The sequence below is a fragment of the Girardinichthys multiradiatus genome, chromosome 21, assembly GCF_021462225.1.
Source record: "Girardinichthys multiradiatus isolate DD_20200921_A chromosome 21, DD_fGirMul_XY1, whole genome shotgun sequence".
NCBI classification, from domain to species: domain Eukaryota; kingdom Metazoa; phylum Chordata; class Actinopteri; order Cyprinodontiformes; family Goodeidae; genus Girardinichthys; species Girardinichthys multiradiatus.
Window position 1 is genome coordinate 42,454,735 of NC_061813.1, and position 27,076 is coordinate 42,481,810.

At 45.7% G+C, this 27,076-nt stretch overlaps 1 protein-coding gene across 2 annotated transcripts in view; it reads left to right on the forward strand.

The window, feature by feature from the left end:
- kmt2ca (lysine (K)-specific methyltransferase 2Ca) overlaps positions 1-27,076 on the forward strand; it is a 106,250-nt gene that overhangs the window by 16,834 nt on the left and 62,340 nt on the right. For both annotated transcript variants that reach the window (XM_047350429.1, XM_047350430.1), the window contains exons 3-14: positions 4,989-5,071; positions 5,988-6,579; positions 10,722-10,901; positions 10,990-11,012; positions 11,104-11,193; positions 11,273-11,382; positions 12,227-12,377; positions 12,456-12,627; positions 19,821-19,935; positions 20,010-20,173; positions 20,436-26,608; positions 26,685-26,825. In XM_047350429.1, the coding sequence (XP_047206385.1) occupies positions 4,989-5,071; positions 5,988-6,579; positions 10,722-10,901; positions 10,990-11,012; positions 11,104-11,193; positions 11,273-11,382; positions 12,227-12,377; positions 12,456-12,627; positions 19,821-19,935; positions 20,010-20,173; positions 20,436-26,608; positions 26,685-26,825 (7,994 nt within the window). The remainder of the gene's footprint in view (positions 1-4,988; positions 5,072-5,987; positions 6,580-10,721; positions 10,902-10,989; positions 11,013-11,103; positions 11,194-11,272; positions 11,383-12,226; positions 12,378-12,455; positions 12,628-19,820; positions 19,936-20,009; positions 20,174-20,435; positions 26,609-26,684; positions 26,826-27,076) is intronic.

A 27,076-nucleotide genomic window follows, 5' to 3' on the forward strand; every position in this document is an offset into this window, starting at 1 on the left:
CACCAGTTGCTCAAAGGATTTCATGACCAGAGACAACAGAGCAACAGGTCTATAGTCATTTAATGATGTGTTGGTGGGTTTCTTGGGGACCGGGATGATGGAGTGTTTGAAGCTGGAGGGAACCTCACACAGCTCCAGACTTGCTGAAGATCTAAGTGAAGATGGGTGTTAGTTGGTCAGCGCAGGCTTTTAGGCAGAAGGGGAAATACCATCAAGACCTGAAGTGTTTGTGTGAGAGGTCTTGGACTGCACGCACATGTCCTCACAAAACTAGGATGATGTCACAGGGTCAGTGAGTTAGTTCAGATCAGAAGCTGAAGCTTCAAAAACACTCCAATCTGTGTAGTCAAAGCTGGCCTCTGCTTGGACTCATCAGTCTACTTCCTAACAGGAAGTTTTAAATTTCTTCTTATAGGTTCCGGTCGAGAACCATGGCCTCGGACTTGGAGGAGCTGATGTTCATCCCAGCCGCTTCACACTCGGCTGCGAACCGCCACAGCGCATGCTGTAGGTCTTGACTAGAGGGGGCCAGCAGAACCACGTCATCTGCAAAAAGAAGAGACAAAATCCTATGGTCCCCAAACCAGAACCCCTCCGGCCCTTGGCTGCGCCTAGAAATCCTGTCCATAAAAGTTATGAACAGGACCGGTGACAAAGGGTAGCCCTGCCAGAGTCCAACATACACCGGGAACAGGTCCAACTTAGTGCCGGCAATGCGGACCAAACTCCTGCTCCGCTCGTACAGGGACCGGATGGCCCCTAATAAAGAGTCCCCGATTCCATACTCCTGGAGCACCCCTCACAGGGCATCACGAGGGACACAGTCGAATGCTTTCTCCAGGTCCACAAAACACATGTGGACCGGTTGGGAAAACTCCCATGAACCCTCGAGTACCCTGTAGAGGGTGTAAAGCTAGTTCTCGACCGGAAAAGGGTGGATGTCCTCTTCATGTTGGAGGGGAGTTCCTGCCTCAAGTGGAGGAGTTCAAGTATCTCGGGGTCTTGTTCACGAGTGAGGAGAGAATGGAGCAGGAGATCGACAGACGGATCGCAGTAATGGGGGCGCTGTGCCGGTCCGTTGTGGTGAAGAGATGAGCTTCCTCCGTAGGGTGGTCGGGCCCTCCCTTAGAGATAGGGGAGGAACTCGGAGTAGAGCCGCTGCTCCTCCACATCGAGAGGAGCCAGTTGAGGTGGCTCGGGCATCTATACCGGATGCCTCCTGGACACCTTCCTCGGGAGGTGTTCCAGGCACGTCCCACCAGGAGGAGGCTTAGGTCACGCTGGAGGGATTATTTCTCTCAGCTGGCCTGGGATCGCCTTGGGCTCCTCCCGGTGGAGCTGGTGGAGGTGTTTGGGGAGATGGATGTCTGGGCGTCTTTACTGAGTCTGCTGCCCCCGCGACCCGGTCCCGGATGAAGCGGATGGTTGGAGTGAGATGAAGCAGCCCTGGTGACAACCATATATTCCTCTTTCAAAGCTGTGTAGCAGTGTGTCTTTTTATTGCTGGGACACTTAATGTGCTGTCTGTATTTGGGTAGTTCAGGGTTATGCTGTTAAAATCTCTAATAATGACTGGGTGGGTTTTTTGTTTCTCGTCTGTTATCAACTCAGCGAGCAGCTTCTCATCCTCTGATGAGCAGGATTGTGGTGGGACAACTTCATCTGTGAATAAAAGGGCTTACAGTTTATACAAAAATGACTCTGGGTGAGGACTCAACTCGATGTCCTCTGTAACACTGTGACATCAGGACACCAACCTTCGTTTTTGTAAAAACAGATTCCACCTGCTTTCTTTTTTTTTTTTTTCCAAGAGTTCTGTGCTGCAGTCCGCTTGAAACCACTGGAAGCCCAGAATCACAAGTGCGTTGTCCTGGAAATGTTCACCGAGCCAGGTTTCGGTGATACAGAGTGCGGCAGATCCATGGAAGTCCAAGCTTTTAAAGCTGATAAGCAGCAGTTCGTCCATTTTATTCACCAGGGAGTGGAGATTAGCCAGATGAATGGAAGGCATGGGTGTGCGCAGTCCCTGCTGTTGAAGCTGCATGAGTACACCTGTCTGCTTACCTGCTCTGTATCCCCGTCACATCCCATAAAAAGTTGCTGGCCACCAACCAATGTCTCAGTAAAGTAGGGGTCAATGATTAATGGAGAAAACATGCCCAGAGAAGACTGTCTGATGTTCAGGAGTTCCTCTCTTGTGAAAGTGACCAGAACATGGTAGCATAGAGCAGAATAAGCACACAAAGACACGCAAAGTACAAAGGCTGTCATCTTGAATCAGAACCTCCTTCATTTGTGTCATTCGAGCAATCGTTGCAGCTCTAGTACAGAGATGTTGCAACAATGATACATTTCGTCCAGACCTGACCTCAGCTAGTCTGGTTTTGCTAAGCCTGGTTTCCTGGAGGGTAGTTACTTTGAGGGTCCCCAGAGAGATCGTTTTGTGACTGCTTTTGTGGTGAGAGGGTTTGGAGGAAGTGGTGAGAGGCATGATGGGTAACGAGCCACTGGGGTGGGTTTACTTCCTGCCACACACAGACTGGGATGTCGCTCTGCTCATGTGCTTCGTGTGTTTCTGAAGGAATGGGTAGCACCAGGTTCTGTCTCAGTTCTTCCTGTACTGAGAGTTTTAGTGGCTCAGATGTTCTCTTCTGTTGAAGCTGCTCCATAGGAGGATGCCAATCCCAAACTTGAAATGTATGATACGCATGACTGCAGGTCTATACAAAATCTTCACAAGCTGATTTTAGCTCTCACACTCTTATTTGCTCCTTCGTGTGAACACAGACAGAAAACAGGGTCAGAAACGAACAGAACATGTAGGAGGGATGAAAACACACTGATGTTCATATGAGGAGACATGAACATGTCAGACCATCTCAGCAGCCTGTAGGCACAGTGCAACTAATAGATGTGGGTTATAGATGATGTTGAGATCACGCTCCTTCATTTAGATACTGATCCAGAGATGCAACCTTTATCTGTCTGACTGTCCTGTTAGTTACCCAAAATAAAACCCTTAAAATAAAGAACAATAGTAATTATTTCATGGTATAAAGTAATATATGTCTAACATATATAGTTCTGCTGGCAACAATTTAATGCTCACCTTCTACAGATGATCCACATGGCCCTGTCTTTCAGTGTTTAACCCTTTCTCTCTCCTAGACATGGAAATTGACTGAGCTTCTACTGTAACTAATTATATGTGCTCTCTTTCATCCTCTAGACTTGAAAACTGGCCCAGAGTTCATCTTCTTAGCTGTCTTTGTCTCCTAGATGAAGCTGCTAAAGGAGCTACATCCATTAACATTTACTTTTCCTTCCCATAGAAAGTACTCCTGGATCAGTGCTTCTTTGTTCTCTTTGTGTCTCTGCTCTGTTCTCTCAAACCTCCAGTCGGTCGTGGCAGATGGCCGCTCACACTGAGCCTGGTTCTGGTTCTGCTGGAGGTTTCTTCCTGTTAAAAGGGAGTTTTTCCTCTCCACTGTCGCTACATGCATGCTCAGTATGAGGGATTGCTGCAAAGTCAACACCAGTGACTCTCCACTGTCTCTACATGCTCATCCAGGAGGAGTGAATGCTGCAAGTCACTGACTGGATGCAATCTGCTGGGTTTCCTTAGATAGAAAAACTTTTAATCCAATTTGAATAAATAACTGAATCTGACTGAACTGTTCAATGGTTACGATTAATTGGAATGTATGAACCTGACTGTTGTGAAGAACCTTGAGACGACATGTTGTGAATTGGCGCTATAGAAATAAACTGAATTGAATTGAATACAGGTACGTTAAACAATGAGATGGGGTTAAAGTGCGTGACCATGTGCAGAAGCTATAGTCCTCGGTGCGGCTGTCCCGGGTTCGAAACCCGGACCCAGCGACCATTGCTGGATGTCTCCCCCTCTCTTTGCTCTCTTTCCTGTCTACCTACTGACGAAAAATTAAAAATAAAGGCCTCTAGTGCTGCAAATAAAATAAAAAAAAAGATATATTTTTGGTCATTTCCAAAAGTGAAACTCATGTATTTATCAAGTCAAGTTTATGTATATAGCCATCTTCAACTACAAGGCACTGAAAGCACTGTACATGAGGACAAACATTACAATGATACAGAAAAACAAATCAAATGACATTAATAATCCTTGGGAGTTTACTGGTAAGAGTTGGTTCTGATCCAACCTTTCTAATAGAGGTAATCAGCTCATTAAGTCATCTGTGGTAGGAATTCATCCTGACCTAGAAGAAAAATTATCATATTAATCATTGAGGTCACTGGTATGAGGCAGCTGTGGTCCCATCATTCAAATAGTAACAGTCATGGCTGCTCACTGAAGTCCAAGTAGAGAAGCTGGGTCACTGGTAGGTCCAAACTTTTAAATACTAATAATGTTTGGCTTTTAATGGTATGAAATAGTTGTAATACAATCCTTCTAAGACATCTAAAAATCTCTGGTTATTGGTGTAAAAACAGCTGTAGTCAAATTTTAAAATACTAATAATATTTGGCTTTTGCTGGTAATGACAAATCTGAAAATCTATGAAAAGTAATGAAATCACACATTTAGGTAAAGTAAGATAGGAGGAAAAATATCATGTTTCAGACTCTATTCTTAGTATAATAGAGTCTGAAACAGTACAAAAAAAACCTCAGCATGGGTAAGCAACACACAAGTAAAGATTTAGTAAGGGTATATTGATTCTTTTGACAATGATTTAAATATTTCAAGTCTTTATTTTTGGTAATTTTGATGATTATGATAATAAAAACCCAAAATTCGGTGTCTCCAAAGATGTAAATATTACATAAGACCTATAAAAATATATTTTAAACAGAAACGTCTGGATTTCTATGCACTCAGTACCTGGTTTGGGCTCCTTTTGCCTAATTGCTGCATCAATGCGGCATAATATGTATCCTTTCTACCCAGCACATGCAGCAGTTTGTATGAGTTTTAACGGTTCCTGCTGACCTGTGTTCTGCAGAGGGCGGAGTAGAGGAAGAGCTCAAATAGAGGATGAAGTGAGCAGAGGCAATACAGTGCAGAGCCAGCCCCAGAAGAAGACAGGTGAGCATGAACCACCAGTGAGAGCTCTGCCTAATGGAAATGATTAGTTCTCGACAGCTCAGGCGGTTTGTTCGAAAAAGATTTAGGTTAATGTTCAGATAGAACCCAAATACACACGACCGGTCAAAGGTTTCAGATGCACTTTCTCTCTTAATGGCTGTAGATTCTCATCAACGCCAACAAAACTATGAATGAACACACGTGGAGTTATATTGTGATGAAAAGTGTGAAATAATTCTAAATATTTAAACATTTCAGATTCTTGCAAACACCCTCCATTTGCTCTGATGACTGCTTTGCTCTCTTGGCGTTCTCTCCATGAGCTTTATGAGGTGGTCACCTTAAATAGTTTTCCAAAGAGTCTTGAAAGAACTCTCCAGAGGTTCATTGATAGAAGGTCAAAGGTTAATATTTCAGTCATCACAGCCAAGGGCAGCTACTTAAAGGAATCTAAAATTTAAACATATTTTACAATTATTAGTTTGCTGCATAATTCCATATGTGTTCATTCACTGTTTTGATGCCTTCAGTGAGAATCTAGATACAATTTAAATCTTCATAAATGGTAAATGGACTGAACTTATATAGCGCTTTTCCAGTCATACAGACCGCTCAAAACGCTTTACACTAGAGCCACATTCACCCAATCACACTCACTAACACTCACACATTCATACACTGATACGCAGATCGATAGGCAACTTGAGGTGAAGTGCCTTGCCCAGGGGCACATCAACATATGGTAGGAGGAAGCTGGAATCGAACCCACAACCTTCTGACAACTACTCTTCCTACTGAGCCATAGTCGCCTATAAAAGAAAAACCACTAGCTGCTGTCTGATGTTCCCTTAAAACATTTTCAGAGCTTCCCCTAAACTCTCCGCTCTCCACTGAATCTTCTGTTTGATCTCCACAGAGCCCAAGGTGCCGACGGAGCTGAAGGAAGTGAAGCCTATGGGACGCCGTCGGTCCACTACCAGGACGAAGTCCAACACAAGCCCAGAACAGGACCCTGAACCTCGCCAGGCCAGGCTCAGTCCCCGTCCTGAGGCAGACCCAGAGTCCACAGTCCCAGAGTTCAGCTCAAAACTAGCCCCCTGTTCTGAGGACGAAAACAGAACCAGTCCGACTCTTGCTGCACTGTTCACAGAACACATCCTTGAGGAGAGTCCTCAGGTCTGCCCCCCTTCCCCGTCCCCAGATTACAGACCAGATCCTGACCTAGGAGAAGAGGGTCAGCCCAGCTTGAGCCACAACCCTGTCCCCATGGAGAGTGGCTGCGGTCCCAGTAGGGTTACCACAGAGACTGAGGAGGGTTGTGGTATCAGTCCAATGGAGCAGAATCCAGTGATAGGTCCCTGGTCCAGTCCTCCAGTGTCCCTCGGCTTGCAACTAGAGGATGAGGATGAGGATGAGGATGAGGACTCTCTGTCCCCCCTGTTCCAGCACTCCCCATCAGAGGACTCAGGGGGCTCACCCACCCCCAGCCTTGGACACACCAAAAAACGGTGAGTCTAGATGTTTTCTTGGAAACATACCTTCTCTGGCGATTCTCTGCTTTTGATTGGCTTGTTGTTGAGCCTTAAGGCTTTATGTGGTGACCAACCAGGATCCATTTCACCTCTGCATAAAGCTGTGGAGAACCTCTAGGTTCTGTACCAGTGGTCAGACACCACACAGTGTTTTGATCTGCTTTCCCCAGAGAAGCAAATTCTGGAGTTTGCTCAGTTTTCTCCAACATCTGAATCATTTTGACTGTCCTAAAATTGACAGTTGGCTTTTAGAAGACATTAGAACATTTGCTGCTGTTGGTTCTGAATCAGGCGGGTTTAGACACTGTCAGGTGACATAAGATCACAATACACCTTCAATGTTGCAGTCATATTTTATTGAAAAACATTGAGCAATACCCCTGAAACAAGACAAACATGTTTTAACTGCACATGTTGTGGTGCTCAAATATAAATGAAAAGTTTGGCTCATTGCTGTTCGTTTAATAATAATAATCTTTATTGGTCATTGTACATTACAATGGAATGTGTCCTCTGCATTTAACCCATCCCTTACAGGGAGCAGTGGGCTGTCATTGTGTGGCGCCCGGGGAGCATTCTAAGGGTCTTGCTCAGGGACCCAGAGTGGTAATCTGTGGGATATGAACCTGGCCCCCTGTGTCCCCTTCAGAACCTCCTGTTCTAACCACTAGGCCACCACTCCCATAGTTTAGTCTTTCATTTTTCACATTTTAAAATCAAAACTTGTAAAACATTATTGTTGGGCAGCCCAATTAGTGGCTATAGTCACATGGATGGGAGGAGGCGAGGAGGCAATTTAGAACCAAATAGAACAGAGTTCAAAGGACTTCTCAGCAAACTGCTTTGAACAAGAATCCTCTGAATTGACCAGAGAAATGATGTCAGAGGTCAGATATCTGCAGAGGAAGGAGGACGTTGAAGCAGAGTCTATAGCCTCGCTGTTCAGAGCATCTGATGGGAAAAGATCTCTAAAGAAAAGGTTGTTGCTGCTGTTGCTAAACAGATCCAGGCTCAGCAGGTGAGAACACTTCCTGGTTGCCAAACATTTAGATATCGGCAGTTATGCTACTAATTAAAAATACGAAATTATTATTTTATTATTAATCAAAATAATCCAAAATTCTTATTCTTATTCTTAAAATGAGATAAATCACACATGCATACGATATACAGTGGCTTGTAAAAGTATTCATACCCCTTGAACCTCTCCACATATCGCCACATTTCAACCACAAACAGAAATATATTTTATTGGAAGTTTATGTGAAAGACCAACACAAAGTGGTATATAATTGTGAAGTGGAATGAAAGTTAGACATGATTTCTTTTTTATTTTTACAAACAAAAAACTGAAAAGGGCATTGTGCAAAAGTATTCAGCCCCCCTGAGTCAATACTTTTTGGAACCACCTTTTGCTGCACCAGTTTTCCGATGTTGCCACAGATTCTCAATTAGGTTTAGATCTGGACTTTGACTGGGCCATTCTAACACATGAATATGTTTTGTTTTAAACCGTTCCATTGTAGCCATGGCTTCTTGTTTAGGGTCGTTGTCCTGATGGAAGGTGAACCTTCGCTCCAGTCTCAAGTCTTCTGCAGACTCCAACAGGTTTTCTTCCAAGGTTGTCCTGTATTTGGCTCCATCCATCTTCTCATCAACTCTGACCACCTTCCTTGCTCCGGCTGAAGAGAAGCAGCCCCAGAGCATGATGCTGCCACCACCATATGTGACAGTGGGGATGGTGTGTTCAGAGTGATATACAGTGTTAGTTCTCCGTCACACAGAGCATTTTGCATTTTGTCCAAAAGGTTCAGTTTTGGTATCTTCTGACCAAAGCAGCTTCTTCCATGTTTGCTGTGTCTCCAAAGTGGCTTCTGGTAAACTGCAAACAGGACTTCTTACAGTTATCTTTCAACAATGACTTTCTTCTTGCCACTCTTCCATAAAGACCACATTTGTACAAAGCACGACTAATAGTTGACCTGTGGACAGATTCCTCCACCTGAGCTGTGGATCTCTGCAGTTCATCCAGAGTCACCATGGGCCTCTTGGCTGCATCTCTGATCAGTGCTCTCCTCGTTCAGCCTGTAAGTTCAGGTAGACGGCCTTGTCTTGGTAGGTTTACAGTTGTGCCAAACTCTTTATTTCCAGATGATGGATTGAACAGAACTCCATGAGATGTTCAAAGCTTGGAAATCTTTTTATAGCCTAAACCTGCTTTAAACTTCTCCACAACTTTATCTCTGACCTGTATGTAAAACATTATTGTTGGGTAGCCCAATTAGTGGCTATAGTCACATGGATGGGAGGAGGCGAGGAGGCAATTTAGAACCAAATAGAACAGAGCGAAACCAGGGGTATACCTTTGTCAACACTGCCTTTTGTTGAGTTAAAGCTTATTACTAAACTGAATATTGGGAATGAATGGATTAAACATACTTTGAAGGTCTGGATGGAAGGTAAAAATGTTGGAGGAGCTCTGCCAACAGTTGGTAATATAGAGTTTCCCCCTCCACATGAGATCATGGATTTAGGAGATGGGCTATTAAAGGTCTTACCATCCTTGATCAGTTGTTCGAAGGAACCGGCCTTAAGTCTTTTTCACAGATAAGGGAACAATTTGATCTTCCGGCAAATGATATGTATAATATAAATCGGACTTTATATTATGAGCCATAAAGAGAATTTATAAAGATTTTATTACCATTCTGGGAAAGAAATTGCTGAAAAAAAGACAATTTGTATAAGAGGCTCTCGCTTGATATTGCCCAGAATACTTGGTATGTTAAACAGAAATGGGAATTAGAGTTAAACGTTATAATAGAAGATGAATTATGGGATAACCTATGAAAAAGCAGCCATAGAGGGATTAATAGCCAATTATGGAAAGAGTTTGACTGAAATTAAAAGTTTGTTTCTTCCATACTCCTCTTATCATTTCTAATTTTGTTAAAACGCCTTTGGCTGCATTATGCTGGAGAAATTGTGGGACAATAGGCGACCATACGCGTATATTCTGCGACTGTCTAGAAAAATGTCAAGGAGGAGCTCAAGAAGGTTTTGGGGATGGAGGTACCATCAAGTCTTCTGTTTTATCTACTAGGTGCCGTATCAAGTAAACTTTTTAGTGCAGATCAAAAATAGACGTATTTTGTTGCTGTTCGCAAAAAACATAATTACTGTGAAGTGACAGAGTGGAAACAAAGAGTTAAACATACATAATGGAACGCATGACATCTATTTTACAAATGAATGCTGAGCTCTTTAATCAAAGGTGGCGTTGTGTAGAAGTGTGTCTAGTAATTTGATCGAGGGTTGTTGTAACAAATGCTGAATGGAAACTGTATTTGATGTGTCCTGTCTTGAATCTACAAAGTTATGTGTGGCTGTATGTCTCATCTTTTCCTTCATTTCTGTCTTGGATAAATGTCAGGATTTGTTCTGTAAAAATGTCCAAAATAAAAAGTTCCAAAACAAATCAAAACTTGCACAACAGGCTAGACAAGTCGATAAGATTGGTTTCAGGTGTAAGTATCGGCTGATCAACCAAAATAATCGGCCGGCCGATCAATCGGTTTACTCCTAATTGATATGGATAGGGTGGTTCTAAAATAGATGGTTCTAGATTGGAATGTTCTATATTGGATCTGGACAAATGGTTCCTCAATCAGATGGTTGAAGAAAAATCCTTTCTGGATCAGATGGTCCTGGTTTACGATCATGAAGGTCAAAATCAGGTGGTTTTAAAGCAGAAGGTTTGGAATCAGGAGGCTCTAGAACATATGGTTCTGGATCAAGTAGTTTTGAATTAGGCTTGAGCTCCATAAGGTGGTTCTCGAAAAGCTGGTTCTGGATAATATGGATGATTACGGAACAGCTGTTCCTGGATCAGAAGGTTCTGGAGCAACATTTCAGATAGTTTAATGGCTTGGAGAGGAGTTATGGAAAAGTGTAAATTACCACAGCTAGACCTTGATTAAAGATCACAAAATAGCAAAACCAGGGTGTTGCTTGTTGCTAGGGTTACAGTGCAGGTGGATGCCAATGAGGGTGCAGACAAAGGTGGAACCTGAGTTTGTGGGAGTGTGTCCCCTAACTGCTCACCTGTCCTCCATCAGGCTCAAGCAGTGTGCCTTCTGTTACCGCGGCGACCAGCCTCCTCTGGGCCAGGGCCGCCTGGTGGTGTTCGGCCCGACGCCGGGCTACATCCCGCTCCACATCCTAAACCGCCGCACTTCCTCTGACTGCGATGATGACTGCCATGACCACTGCTACCGTAGCGACCTGGCCCTGCCCACGTAAGTGACCTCACTCCCTGATTACTTTAGACACCAAGAAGAAAGTGTTTGTTTTGCTGTGATTAATCAGTCATCTGTTCGTTTTCAGGTGCAGCAGTCCAGCACAGTGTGGTGAGTACTGGAACATCTGATGAAAGTGATCAGCTGATCATCTGATGAATCAGCAGTAGGTCAGTGACTGTTTCCCTGTGTCGTATTTCAGAAGACAAGTCTTCCTCTGAGTTCATCAAGCAGCTTGGACCCATCGGCCTTCCACACGACATCAATGTCCAATCACTGTTCGACCCCACAGGTACCCCATCCTCCTGATGCTCCTCTTCCTCCTCCTGCTCCTCCCCAACCTCTCTGTGCTTACTTGGCTCTGTGTGCAGGTCAGTGCTGCGCTCATATGCAGTGTGCCGCCTGGTCAGAAGGTGTGCAGCAAGGTGATGGCCAATCATTACTCTACGTCGACAAAGCCATTGACTTAGGAAGCACTCAGGTGAGTTTCTGACAGATCGCTGTCTGATGGGATAGTGGATAAGGAGCACAGCCTACTGCTCAGTGTTCAGGTCATTTACAGGTTCAGTCATGAAACAGAACAGCTTGCTGTTACAGGTAGAAAACATCTCAGACAACTTCCAATCTTCCCAGCAGTGAACGTCCCAGCAGATTCAGCCCAAGGTCAGAGCGTGAAGCTCAGAGAAATGACCAAAAACCCAAGACTCCCATCTCAGTCTCTACAGGCCTCAGTTAGCAGGTTAAAGGTTGTGACACTGACCCAGTATGGCTGCTGGGAAGGGTTGAAGGAGAAAGTCTCTTCTGTGTTAAAACAAAATGACAGTAGGACTTAGGTTTGTGAAGCTGCATATAAACGAAGGACAAGGTTTCTGGAGTAAGGTCCTCTGGACAGATGAGACTAAAGTAGAGATGTTTGGCCATAATGGACAGAACCATGATGGAGGACACAAAACACATCAGATCAACACAAACACCTCATAGCAACTGTCAAGCTCCGTAGTGGAGGGCTGATCATGAAGGCAGCAATGTATTCGATGTTTTTCCTGATTATTTGACTAATCAATGATTCATTTTAACTATGTTTGGTTTCTGATGCTGTGTGCTTCACATTTTATTGCCCTTTTCATGATGACCATGTAGATCTTTACATCATCATCAACATTCTCCTAGTAAATTAAACACTGACTTGTGAGAAGGAAAATGCTTGAATTGTTTCTCTAATATAAAATCTAGAATACATCAGTCAAACCTGATCTGGCTTATTGTTATATCGTCTGTAAGTCTTTCACATCCTATCTAAGACCCGCCCTCTCTCACCTGTCTAGGTGTGTAGCTTCTGCCGACGCCTCGGTGCTTCGCTGCGTTGCCAGGGGACGGGATGTGGGCGGAGCTATCACTTTCCCTGCGCTGCAGCTGCTGGCGTTCATCAGGAATGGAGTCAGAGACGGACTCTGTGCTCGAGACATGGACGCGCAGGTACGGTGGTTTGTAGCTCTGCCTAGTCCTCATGTAGTTTCTGTTTCCATGGAAACATACAAACCTTTGTCTGTGCAGGCTCGTTGCAGTGTGTGTTGTGTTCGGACAGTGCTGATCCCGACGGCCTGTTGATGTGCTGTTGCTGTGGTAACTGTTACCATGGCAGCTGCCTGGACCCAGCCCTAACACCCTCCCCTCTGTGCCGGGCTGGATGGCAATGTCCTGAGTGCAGAGTGTGTCACATCTGCAGGTAATGCAGGCGCGCCCAGTTTGGGTTTCTGTCATTCTCTGACAGTAATGGGATGTAAGCTGCAGGCCTCAGTCAGATACTGACATCTTGGATTTTAACATCCAAGTGGATGTTGATGACAGCAGCCTTAATATAGCTTTCATCTCTAGAGTTGAGCTTCTGTCAGATGGTTTCAGAACCTACGCATCATATTTGTTGACCATGTACTTTATTGCTTATTGATTACTTATTTTATTCTATTTATCTTCCTTTTACTTTATAACCTGTACAGCACTTTGGTTGCCTTTGGTTTGTAAAGCTCTTCCTTAATAGATAAATGATGAAGATTATCATGTCTTCTGACCTCTGGCACAACAGTTGACTTGAATGGTGGTGTTTCCCCATAACTCACCATTATCCAACCACTTCCTTATAACCTTTAAAGTCTCAGTCATGGACAATGCAAAATGTGACTAAATCATGTTTAACAGTAGGTTTCCTTATCTGGTCATGCTTTATCACAAACAAAATATTCACTCCCAACAATCTTTCAAATAAATACTCAAAAAATGGGACCTATCTTGTGCCGTTATGCTTTTCCAGCCCAGCTGGACTGCACTGTAGAAACTGCAGCTTCTTCCTTACAATTGGCCCTGAACACTGCTGCCTCCATAAGACAGATGGTCTTTGCTTGCAATACAATTTCTCCATGGCATCAGTTGTGTAACTTTTATCAGCAGTATAGGAAAGCCTTTTATTCCCCACTATTGGACAACAATATGAACAACAGCAGGTGTCTATTTCACATTAATAATCCAGTTAACCACTATATTCCTTCTGGGTTTGGCTGTGATGATCTTGGGGACTTTTTTACTCACTGGACATGACTGCTTAGAGAAAATATCCTCCACTTCCTCCCCTCTGCTGGCACACTATTCATGTCTGATTCCTCGGTGTCTAGAAATGTCCTTACATAACCCTAACCCTTGGATCACATGCGTTTAAAGTGCCTGTGACTCACTTTTTCCACAAATGCAGAAATTGAAAGAAAACATTTTAATGTTAAAGGAACTGGGCAGTAAATGACATTATATCAGAATTAAAGACACGATAAGAGAAAATTCACCCAAAATAAGCATATTGTGTTGTTAAATTTTGCGAGGAAATGACGTCTAAAGGGGAGTATCAGGTCATTCATTGTGTGTGCGTCAATGATAAACGGTTCAGGTAGAAGCCAAGTTGCGTTAAAAACAGCGTTAATATGGTGAAACGGTGCATTGCTGGTGGTGGCAGCAACACTACGACAGCAGCCGTTAGTCTGCACTACTTTCCTGAAGGGATGAGGATCAGAGCTGCCTGGATCAGAGCTGGAAAACTGAGGAGGAACAGATGGGCTGGTCCCACCAAGCACAGCCAGGTCTGATCAAAGGACTTTTCAGCAAACTGCTTTGAACAAGAATCCTCTGAATTGACCAGAGAAATGATGTCAGAGGTCAGATATCTGCAGAGGAAGGAGGACGTTGAAGCAGAGTCTATAGCCTCGCTGTTCAGAGCATCTGATGGGAAAAGATCTCTAAAGAAAAGGTTGTTGCTGCTGTTGCTAAACAGATCCAGGCTCAGCAGGTGAGAACACTTCCTGGTTGCCAAACATTTAGATATCGGCAGTTATGCTACTAATTAAAAATACGAAATTATTATTTTATTATTAATCAAAATAATCCAAAATTATTATTCTTATTCTTAAAATGAGATAAATCACACATGCATACGATATACAGTGGCTTGTAAAAGTATTCATACCCCTTGAACCTCTCCACATATCGCCACATTTCAACCACAAACAGAAATATATTTTATTGGAAGTTTATGTGAAAGACCAACACAAAGTGGTATATAATTGTGAAGTGGAATGAAAGTTAGACATGATTTCTTTTTTATTTTTACAAACAAAAAACTGAAAAGGGCATTGTGCAAAAGTATTCAGCCCCCCTGAGTCAATACTTTGTGGAACCACCTTTTGCTGCAATTACAGCTGCAAGTCTTTTAGGGTATATCTCTACTAGTTTGCACGTCTAGTGACTGACATTTTTTCCCATTCTTCTTTTCAAAACAGCTCAAGCTCAGTCAGATTAGATGCAGAGTGTTGGTGAACAGCAGTTTTCAGATCTTGCCACAGATTCTCAATTAGGTTTAGATCTGGACTTTGACTGGGCCATTCTAACACATGAATATGTTTTGTTTTAAACCGTTCCATTGTAGCCATGGCTTCATGTTTAGGGTCGTTGTCCTGATGGAAGGTGAACCTTCGCTCCAGTCTCAAGTCTTCTGCAGACTCCAACAGGTTTTCTTCCAAGGTTGTCCTGTATTTGGCTCCATCCATCTTCTCATCAACTCTGACCACCTTCCTTGCTCCGGCTGAAGAGAAGCAGCTCCAGAGCATGATGCTGCCACCACCATATGTGACAGTGGGGATGGTGTGTTCAGAGTGATATACAGTGTTAGTTCTCCGTCACACAGAGCATTTTGCATTTTGTCCAAAAAGTTCAGTTTTGGTATCTTCTGACCAAAGCACCTTCTTCCATGTTTGCTGTGTCTCCAAAGTGGCTTCTGGTAAACTGCAAACAGGACTTCTTACAGTTATCTTTCAACAATGACTTTCTTCTTGCCACTCTTCCATAAAGACCACATTTGTACAAAGCACGACTAATAGTTGACCTGTGGACAGATTCCTCCACCTGAGCTGTGGATCTCTGCAGTTCATCCAGAGTCACCATGGGCCTCTTGGCTGCATCTCTGATCAGTGCTCTCCTCGTTCAGCCTGTAAGTTCAGGTAGACGGCCTTGTCTTGGTAGGTTTACAGTTGTGCCAAACTCTTTATTTCCAGATGATGGATTGAACAGAACTCCATGAGATGTTCAAAGCTTGGAAATCTTTTTATAGCCTAAACCTGCTTTAAACTTCTCCACAACTTTATTTCTGACCTGTCTGGTTGTTCCTTGGACTTCATGATGCTCTTTGCTCCCCAATTTTCTCCTAACCATCCTCTGAGGTCGTCACAGAGCAGCTGTATTTGTACTGAGATTAGATTACACACAGGTGGACTCTATTTAGTCATTAGCAATCATCAGGCAACTTCTGAAGGCAATTTGTTGCACTCAGAGTAAAGGGGGCTGAATACTTTTGCACATCACACTTTTCAGTTTTTTATTTTTAAAATAAAAATAAATCATTTATAATTTTCATTCCACTTCCACTTTGTGTTGGTCTGGACAGGTCGCCAGTCCATCGCAGGGCAACACGCAAACAACTATGCTCACACACCTAAGGGCAACTTAGAGAGACCAATTAACCTAACAGGCATGTCTTTGGACTGTGGGAGGAAGCCGGAGTACCTGGAGAGAACCCACACCTGCACGGGGAGAACATGCAAACTCCATGTAGAAGGACCCCGGGCCAGGAGTCGTACCCAGGACCTTTTTGCTGCAAGGCAACAGTGCTACAAACTACGCCACCGTGCAGCCCCATAAAAGTCCAATAAAATATATTTATGTTTGTGGTTGTAATGTGACGATATGTGGAAAAGTTAAAGGGGTATGAATACTTTTACAAACCAATGTATTTAAATAAATGTTTCTTTAAAGGTTCTGATATGAAGTTAAAAATGACACCATGTAGTGTCTTCAGATCTTGACCCTTGTGTTGCTGCTGCTGCTGTTTCACCTCCGGTTGTTTCACTCAGTGGCGTATTTACTGTAACCCTGAATTTACACCGTATCTGGTCCGGTCCGGTCCGCCGCGAAGCCTGGAGGAGCTCCAAGAACCATACGCAGATCACTCAATAAAAGCCAGTGTTAAATGTGGTAGCAAGTCCAAAGCAAGTCATTCTGCGGAAGTTAAACTGCTTCATTTTTCGTTTGATGCATCCAGATATTTTCATGTGTTTTGTTCTACAATGGATGAGTTCAGCGAAGCTATATTTGTTGCTTCATTTGGTGCATTTAATGTTTAATTGCTCGGTTTATAATACCTTAGTTAACTGATCTAATTGATCTAATGTTAACTGCTAATATATACACTTGTGTATATATATATATATATATATATATATATATATATATATATATATATATATATATATATACACTTGTGTATATATATATATATATATATATATATATATATATAAATACAGGTCCTTCTTGAAATATTAGCATATTGTGATGAAGTTCATTATTTTCCATAATGTCATGATGAAAATTTAACATTCATATATTTTAGATTCATTGCACATTAACTGAAATATTTCAGGTCTTTTATTGTCTTAATACGGATGATTTTGGCATACAGCTCATGAAAACCCAAAATTCCTATCTCACAAAATTAGCATATTTCATCCGACCAATAAAAGAAAAGTGTTTTTAATACAAAAAACGTCAACCTTCAAATAATCATGTACAGTTATGCACTCAATACTTAGTCGGGAATCCTTTGGCAGAAATGACTGCTTCAATGCGGCGTGGCATGGAGGCAATCAGCCTGTGGCACTGCTGAGGTCTTATGGAGGCCCAGGATGCTTCGATAGCGGCCTTTAGCTCATCCAGAGTGTTGGGTCTTGAGTCTCTCAACGTTCTCTTCACAATATCCCACAGATTCTCTATGGGGTTCAGGTCAGGAGAGTTGGCAGGCCAATTGAGCACAGTGATACCATGGTCAGTAAACCATTTACCAGTGGTTTTGGCACTGTGAGCAGGTGCCAGGTCGTGCTGAAAAATGAAATCTTCATCTCCATAAAGCTTTTCAGCAGATGGAAGCATGAAGTGCTCCAAAATCTCCTGATAGCTAGCTGCATTGACCCTGCCCTTGATAAAACACAGTGGACCAACACCAGCAGCTGACACGGCACCCCAGACCATCACTGACTGTGGGTACTTGACACTGGACTTCTGGCATTTTGGCATTTCCTTCTCCCCAGTCTTCCTCCAGACTCTGGCACCTTGATTTCTGAATGACATGCAGAACTTGCTTTCATCTGAAAAAAGTACTTTGGACCACTGAGCAACAGTCCAGTGCTGCTTCTCAGTAGCCCAGGTCAGGCGCTTCTGCCGCTGTTTCTGGTTCAAAAGTAGCTTGACCTGGGGAATGCGGCACCTGTAGCCCATTTCCTGCACACGCCTGTGCACGGTGGCTCTGGATGTTTCTACTCCAGACTCAGTCCACTGCTTCCGCAGGTCCCCCAAGGTCTAGAATCGGCCCTTCTCCACAATCTTCCTCTGGGTCCGGTCACCTCTTCTCGTTGTGCAGCGTTTTCTGCCACACTTTTTCCTTCCCACAGACTTCCCACTGAGGTGCCTTGATACAGCACTCTGGGAACAGCCTATTCGTTCAGAAATTTCTTTCTGTGTCTTACCCTCTTGCTTGAGGGTGTCAATAGTGGCCTTCTGGACAGCAGTCAGGTCGGCAGTCTTACCCATGATTGGGGTTTTGAGTGATGAACCAGGCTGGGAGTTTTAAAGGCCTCAGGAATCTTTTGCAGGTGTTTAGAGTTAACTCGTTGATTCAGATGATTAGGTTCATAGCTCGTTTAGAGACCCTTTTAATGATATGCTAATTTTGTGAGATAGGAATTTTGGGTTTTCATGAGCTGTATGACAAAATCATCCGTATTAAGACAATAAAAGACCTGAAATATTTCAGTTAGTGTGCAATGAATCTAAAATATATGAAAAATTTTCATCATGACATTATGGAAAATAATGAACTTCATCACAATATGCTAATATTTTGAGAAGGACCTGTATTTGTGTGTATTTATCAATATAGTGAGATCTAGTCGTCTTTAGTGAATTAATTTGAAAATAAGTTTGGCTCTTTCTGTTTCCTGGTGGTACGGTATGATTTATGCATATACTGGCTCTGGCCGTTCTTCGGCATCTTGGAAAATCCGCACGCCGCGGCGCTGGTGCTCTGCCATCTGATGAAGGGTCACTTTCTTCTCCAGACTCTGCTGCGCCTCTCTGATAGTGACTGAAATGTATCTAAAGAAATTCGTCACTGCTGTCTGTGTTGCTGCCATTATAGCAGCAGTCAGTTTACGTTTTGGCGTTCCCCTTTTACGTTATAAAAAAGCACAAAGGACTAGTCTGGAAATGCTTCTTTAGTGAAATTTTACTTTTTGAAATATTTTATTAATATTTCCTTTCCATAAATTTAGTTGAATTTATCATAAAACTTGGATGTCACAGGCACTTTAAACCTGCTGTTGACAAACCAAAAACCCCACCCTTGATTGTGATGTTTTGTCTAAGTATCGATCAATCTCTAATCTAACATTTATGTCAGAAATACTTTAAACGATTGTCTTGAAACAAGTTTCAGCCCATTTTCAGGATAATAGCCTCTTTTCCACCGAAAGCCCCAGGATTTAAAGCCCCAGGGATTTGTTTTACCCAGGTAAAATGAATCCCAGGTAATTGTGTGTGTTCTGTTTCCATTGCCTAGAGAGGCCAGGACCATTTATTTAAATTAGTCTGATGAAGTATGTATTTAATTACCAAGCTCAGTCTTTTAGATCCAGGGGGATAATTTCACCTCCGACAGCCAAGCCGGGTCAGAACCTTTTATTCTGTGGTGACTGGAATTAGCTGCGTGTCCATGAAACACTTGGGTTATGTTCTGTATTTCTACCTTCGCCATATGTACCAGGAGGAGGAGTCAGCCCTCTCACAGGAGAGGAAGTGCTGCCATCAAAATATAATTCGGCGCTTTTTAAAAACCGCAGCTATCCTTGGCTGCTTTCCGGGTTTTAGCGGCATGTTCTTCTGTCCGCTGTCAGGACCATGTGTTCTCCTCCAACACAGAGTCTGAAGAGTGTGTTTTTGTCCAGCTTTTGTCAAGTTTGACCATAGAAAGTAGAGTAGCAACGACGCAGGAACAGAAATCGCTCACAACGTGATCTAATAAAATGAATGACATTAACTGTTAAACGTACTATTACTACAGGTCGTGATCTTCTTAGTGGGGGGGGGGGTCTGGTTGGCGGGGCAGGGCGGAGCACCCCCCTTGGATAATAGTAGGGGACACGCTGAACTTAAAATGTGAAAAATTTGTTATCTAGTGGATTACATATCTATGCTATCTGTAACATGATGCTAAGACTGATGAGCAGGAACATACAAACCGGAAACTGTGTGTGTGTCTTTGTGTGTGTGTGTCAGGTTACGGGCTGATGAAGCTGTGCTGCTAGTGTGTAAGCGCTGTGATAAAGCTTACCATACACACTGCCTCACACCTCCTCTGGATCACACCCCGAGTAGCAGTTGGACCTGCAAGGTCAGATAAACACTGACACATGTACAGGAGAAAAGGTGTATCGTTCCTGAATTCATAGACCCTTTATTCTCCAGAACTGCAGAGTCTGTCATCGATGTGGGGTGACATCATCGGGTCAGTGGGCCAATCATCAATTTCTGTGTGACTCATGTGACCCTGCCCTTCCATGCCCTCTCTGTGATCGTGCTGTTGACGTCTTTGTAGCGCAGGACAATCTGAACTGCAGCAGATGCTACAGGTAAACCCATTTACATCTTCCTGTAGCTGTCCTGATCCAAAGAAGCACAGATTTTCTATATCATTTCAAATCATTATTTAGATTGTGTAAAGGCTAGTTTTCTCGTTTTGTCAGTAAAGATGTGAGCTGGGGAACACGGTCTCAGAATAGACTTAAATGTTGATTATGCAGCAGACGCTCGGGGTTTGATAGAAATGTCTTTTGATTTTCTTCTTCTGGCTGTCGATGATACAAGTTTTTAATGTGTTGTTCTGCGTTTCAGGTCTGTTCATGCAGAGTGTTTGAACAAGGCTGGAGAGGGCAGTGCAGGGCCTGAGATTTACACCTGCTCCTCCTGCAGCCCCCTGGAGGAGCTAATCTTACGTAGTCATACCCCAGTCCCACGCACTGACAGTTCCTTGTCACCAGGTCCACCTCACAGAGAGGTTCCACCCACCAGTCCCCCTGCTCATAGTCCAGTCCAGCTAATCTGTTTAGAGCCACCACAGTATCCTACTAGGACAGACAGTCCACCATCACTACAGACTTTGGGAACATCTCAGCCTGACTTATCAGAGCTCCAGCAGAGTCCCAAACCATCTGCTAGAGACCATCAAAGTAGTTCTCCAACTGTAGAAAGGCAAATCATCCCTGGACCATCTAAGAAAGACCTTCAACTCACTCCTCCACAGTCCCCATCTTCTCGGAGAACCAGCCCTGTACCATCGCTGGAAGTGCTTGAAAAAAGTCATTCACCATCTCCTATAAAGCTGCAAAGAAGTCCATCACCATCTACCAAAGAACTTCATCAATGTCATGCACAGTCACCAAAGCAAATTCATCTAAATTCTTCACTGACTGCTGCAAAATATGAACAATCTCTAATACCATCTCCCTCCTTTGATCAGTGCCTAGAGGAATCAGCAGATGAGGCCCCTCAGAGTCCTGCAGCGCCTCTGGCGGAGACCCCTCAGAGTCTAGCAGAGCCTCCGGCGGAGACCCCTCAGAGTCCAGCGGAGATCCCTCAGAGTCCAGCAGCGCCTCCGGCAGAGGCCCCTCAGAATCTAGCTGCACCTCTGGCGGAGACCCCTCAGAGTCTAGCAACACCTCTGGCGGAGACCCCTCAGAGTCCTGCAGCACCTCTGGCGGAGACCCCTCGGAGTCCTGCAGCGCCCCCGGCGGAGACCCCTCAGAGTCCTGCAGCACCTCTGGCGGAGGCCCCTCAGAGTCTAGCAGCACCTCTGGCGGAGACCCCTCAGAGTCCTGCAGCGCCTCTGGCGGAGACCCCTCAGAGTCCAGCAGCACCTCTGGCGGAGACCCCTCGGAGTCCTGCAGCGCCCCCGGCGGAGACCCCTCAGAGTCCTGCAGCACCTCTGGCGGAGGCCCCTCAGAGTCTAGCAGCACCTCTGGCGGAGACCCCTCAGAGTCCTGCAGCGCCTCTGGCGGAGGCCCCTCAGAGTCTAGCAGCACCTCTGGCGGAGGCCCCTCAGAGTCCTGCAGCGCCTCTGGCGGAGACCCCTCAGAGTCCAGCAGCGCCTCCGGCGGAGACCCCTCAGAGTCTAGCAGCGCCTCCGGCGGAGACCCCTCAGAGTCTAGCAGCGCCTCCGGCGGAGACCCCTCAGAGTCCTGCAGCGCCTCTGGCGGAGACCCCTCAGAGTCTAGCAGCACCTCTGGCGGAGGCCCCTCAGAGTCCAGCAGCCCCTCTGGCGGAGACCCCTCAGAGTCCAGCAGCACCTCTGGCGGAGGCCCCTCAGAGTCCTGCAGCGCCCCCGGCGGAGACCCCTCAGAGTCCAGCAGCACCTCTGGCGGAGACGCCTCAGAGTCCTGCAGCGCCTCTGGCGGAGACCCCTCAGAGTCCAGCAGCACCTCCGGCGGAGGCCCCTCAAAGTCCTGCAGCGCCCCCGGCGGAGACCCCTCAGAGTCTAGCAGCACCTCTGGCGGAGACCCCTCAGAGTCCAGCAGCGCCCCTGGCGGAGACCCCTCAGAGTCCTGCAGCGCCTCTGGCGGAGGCCCCTCAGAGTCCAACAGCGCCTCTGGCGGAGACCCCTCAGAGTCCTGCAGCGCCTCTGGCGGAGGCCCCTCAGAGTCCAACAGCGCCCCTGGCGGAGACCCCTCAGAGTCCAGCAGCGCCTCTGGCGGAGGCCCCTCAGAGTCCAACAGCGCCCCCGGCGGAGACCCCTCAGAGTCTAGCAGCCCCTCTGGCGGAGACCCCTCAAAGTCCTGCAGCGCCCCCGGCGGAGACCCCTCAGAGTCTAGCAGCGCCTCTGGCGGAGGCCCCTCAGAGTCCTGCAGTGCCCCCGGCGGAGACCCCTCAGAGTCTAGCAGCACCTCTGGCGGAGACCCCTCAGAGTCCTGCAATGCCCCCGGCGGAGATCCCTCAGAGTCTAGCAGCGCCTCTGGCGGAGGCCCCTCAGAGTCCAACAGCGCCCCCGGCGGAGACCCCTCAGAGTCTAGCAGCACCTCTGGCGGAGAACCCTCAGAGTCCTGCAGCGCCCCCGGCGGAGACACCTCAGAGTCTAGCAGCACCTCTGGCGGAGACCCCTCAGAGTCCTGCAGCGCCCCCGGCGGAGACCCCTCAGAGTCTAGCAGCACCTCTGGCGGAGACCCTGCATGAGGGGGAGACCCCTCGGAGTCCTGCAGCGCCTCCGGGGGAGACCCTGCATGAGGGGGAGACCCCTCGGAGTCCAGCAGCGCCCCCGGTGGAGACCCCTCAGAGTCTAGCAGCGCCTCCGGGGGAGACCCCGCGGAGTCCAGCCCCATCTCCTAGAGAGACCCATCAAAATCCTCAGTCCTCATCAGAGGAGACTCATCAAATCTCTATACCATCCCCAGAGGAAATTCACCAACGTCCTTCATCCGTTACGGACACCAATGAAATACATATACAGTCTCTGGAGGAGAGCTCCAACATACTCCTAAACCATCTTCCACAGACCCTGCTTCAGCATCCTGCAGTACCTCAAGAAGAGACCTGTCCGAGTCCTGCAGCACCTACTGATGAGTTTTCTCAGAGTTCCACAAAACTTCCTAAGGGATTTCCTCAAAGTCCTGCACCATCTCCAGAGGAAAACTATCAAATTCCAACACAATATCCAGAGGATAGCCATCAGATTCTTGCGCCCTCTACTAAAGAGACACATCAAATTCAAATCCCAGTATCATCTACTGAGAGCCACCAAAATCCCTTAACCCTTATGAAGGATCCCAATAAAAATGATGGACCATCTCTGGAAGAGACCTGTCAGAGTTCCTCACCATCACAAGAGAAGACTCATGAAAGTCTTCCACCATCTCTAAAGAAGATCCAACCTCATAAAAATCTTGTCCCAATATCAGATGAGATCCAACAAAGTATGGATCAGTTTACCCATTTGGTTCAAAAGGTTTCTGCACTATTTTCAGTGGAGACCAATGGTAACCAGGCACCATATTTAAAAGAGACTCTGCAAAGTCCAACATCCTCTCTACAGGCAACATGTCCCAGTCTGCTATCTTCTTCTGATGCAGTCAATCAATGTCCTGTATCCTCTCCAGTGGAGACCTATCAGAAATTTTCACCAAGTTCAGCAAAACTTAGGCAAACGTCTTTATTATCTCCCTCAAAGCCTCATCAGCCTGTGCCGTCTCCTTGTGAGAAAAATGAAATTGTGGCTCCATCATCAGAGGGCATGCATGAGTATAATGCTCCAACACCCCCAGGCCACATATTTACAAGTCCTCCTGAGGAGACTTGCCAGATTCAGGAACCCTGTTTAGAGAACACAAGTGGACGTTTTGTACCACCCCCAGAAGCTGTTCTCCCGAGTCTTATGTCTCCTACAAATCTCAAAAAAGATCTCGCACCATCTTCTGAAAGGACTGAAGACGGCTCCAAATTAACCTCTGTAAACCTCCCAGAAATTGCAGATCTCTCACCCAAAAAGATCCATCAAAGTCATTTGCTTTGTCTTGCTGAACCACAAAATCTTAAAGAAGGTTCCATCCATTCTAACTTAAGTACTGGAGATCACCACGACATGTCCAGGTTGTCTGTCATTGGTCATGCAAAGTGTATATCAAGCCTTACATCATCTCAGCCTGCTCGCTCTGAGATGCAGGTACCTTCCTCATTACCTCACTCTCAATCAGAAAACCGGGAAAGTCCCACACCACACCAACTTAAACCTGAAAGCCCTGCTCAGTGTCAGTCAGGTGCAACAGAATTTGAATTTGGTCCAGTCACAACTCATCCTTGCCCTGCTGAGCAACTTAAAAGTCCTACACATGGGGCCCCTGCACTTCAGAGTTCTTATAAGCTCAATTTGACCTCTGCCCTTCCTGAACAGGAATTAACAGAGGATCAACAGAGTCCAGAACTGGCTCATCGATCTCTGCATACACATCCTGCACATAGCCCTCCACAACAGAGTCTGACTCAACCAGGGCTTAGTCCTTCCAGATTTCAACCAGGCTCTGGAAAGTCTAGGAACTATCCAGACCCTGAGACACAGCTGCAGAGCCCATGCAGTCCCACAAGTATCATGATCTCACAGCCTAAGCACAGTCCTAACCTATGTAATCCACTAGAAGCTGGCACATCATGTATTCAGAGTCCCACAGAGGGAACACAACCAAGATCAGATCCTTCACAAAATGTCTGTACTCAGGATCCTGAAGCCCCACAGGTCTACTGTACATCTACCAAGAAGGCACTTAGATCCTGTTCAGCTCCATGTAGCCCTAATCGTCCCCTAGGAAAACCTAGACTCCACAGCGTTTCACAACCTACAAGTCCATTTCAGATTCAGTATAACCAGACTGTCAGGCATTTAATGATCACCATAGGGCAAAGTATTGACTCTGATGGACAGACACTAAAACTACAATGTAGCTCAGCAAATCTTAACTCCACCGCTGACCCATCTACAGTGCCCTCTGCTGGGAGCACCTATGTCCACCCCTGCTTGCCTCATGTCTCTGCCCGACAGACACCAGAAAGCCTTGATAACAGTAGCACTTCACTTGAACACAGTAGCCTAATTTGCTCACCTTTTGTGCAGGACACAAAGGTAAACCAGAGTCCTCACAGAAGTCCATCACCATGCCCAGAAGCTGCTAAAGCAGCAGGTGAAAGTCCCACACAAGCTGAGCCAGTGCCTGCAAATCCTGCCTTCTGTCTCAAAATCTGTGAGAGCGTCTTGCCAACAGAGACTGCTCCCACATCACAGCCAGCTGGTTCCATACCATCCAGTTCCTCCACACAACCAGACAGCCCAGAGTGTCCTCCTGTAAGATCCAGAATGGAACTGGTTCAACCTGCCCCCACCATTTCCATTCTGGATAAAGATATAGAGGTTCACCCTGAAAGACAAGTCCCTACAGAGACTGTCACTGGTCTTGGTCTTAGTTTGTTACAGACTGACATTCTCACAGATGTCCACAGTTCTTGCAGCCCACATTTTACCCATACTGGTCCAGCCAGTAGCTGTGTTACCCCTAGTCTGACCAGTATCACCTCAGGTGGTGACAGTTCACCAAGGACTAGTTGTGCTGGTCAAGCTAGTCCTGTTTATGTAGTCCAAACACAGACTCCCAGCCTGGTTAGCCCACCTCACTCTGTTAACCCAGCTCAGGATGGGAACAGGCCCACAACCAACACTGGAATGAGTACCAGGTTTCCTCAAGCTGTACTGAGCTCGGCTTCTAACTCCAATATAGTCCTGGGGGTCAGTCTTATTGTCCAAAAACCCTCTAAAGTTCTGCTGAATGATAGTGCTGTCCAAAGTGCAGATTCTGATGTGGAAATGTGCCCATCACAAGCCAGCTCCAGGCCTGATAACCCATCTGATAGTGGTCCCGTCCCAGCTGATCCTGAAGATGGATCACAGAGTCCTGATAGCCCTGCTGAATCTACTCAAAACCTTGCCAGCCCTCTGTATTCTGACACTGCAGTACATAGCTCTGTCATCACCAGTGACTCACCAGCCAGCCCTTTAGGCTCCGCCCACTCACAGGTTAGCCCTCCTCTCAGAGTTTTTACCTCAATGTTTCAAGCTCCAAGCAGTTCTGTGAGTAACTCAGGAAAAAGTTTTGTCGTTGGGACTATTGATTCAGAAAGTCATCAGCCTAGACCCATACCTGGCCCTGTGCAGCTGAAGGCAAGTGTTGATACTGGTGCTGTTAGTCCCTTGCTTCCAGAGCCTTGTCCTGATCTTAATGTTGGTCCCACTAATTCTGTAGAACCACAGTTTACTCACGCGCCTGGTGATAGTGTTCAGCCAGAGACTTGCTCTGATCCCGATGTCGATTGTGCTGGTTCTGTATCTGAGGAGGTTAGTTCTAGTGTGGATCTTGTTAGCCCTGTTCCTGACATACTTGGGAAGTCTGAAATCAGCCTTAGCCCTGGTCCCTCTGACCCAATACAGCCTGATTCTGGGAGTGGTCAGCAAATTGTGAAGGAGTGTATGTCTGCTGAAGGTGAGTATCCTGGAGAGTCCAACACTGACGTGACATCAGACTGATGTGGTTTTCTAAACTCATGTTGTTCCTGCAGTAAACCAGAGGAAGACAGAGGAGCGAGAAGAACCAGCTCAGGCAGTGAAGAAGAATCCAGAAGATGACAACAAGCCTGCTGAGATGGGAGGAGGAGACAAGAAGTGTCAGCTCAGACTGGTTCCAGTCTGTCTTCCGTTAGGTGAGAATGACTGAGTTTTACCAGCTATGAAAACACCAGGTGTCCTGACAACATCCATCTTCAGCAGACCAGACTTGAATCACTGGTTCACTCTGGTTTTGATGATTTGGAACTCCTTAGGCTGGTTTAGAGTGGTTTAAGTTGTTTTATCCCACATTGTTTCGAAGCTTTGACTAGATCACCAAGGTTCCAACAGGTTTACACAGAGTGTGTGTTGTGTTGTCGTATAACTGTCCAGTTCTTGTTTCTGC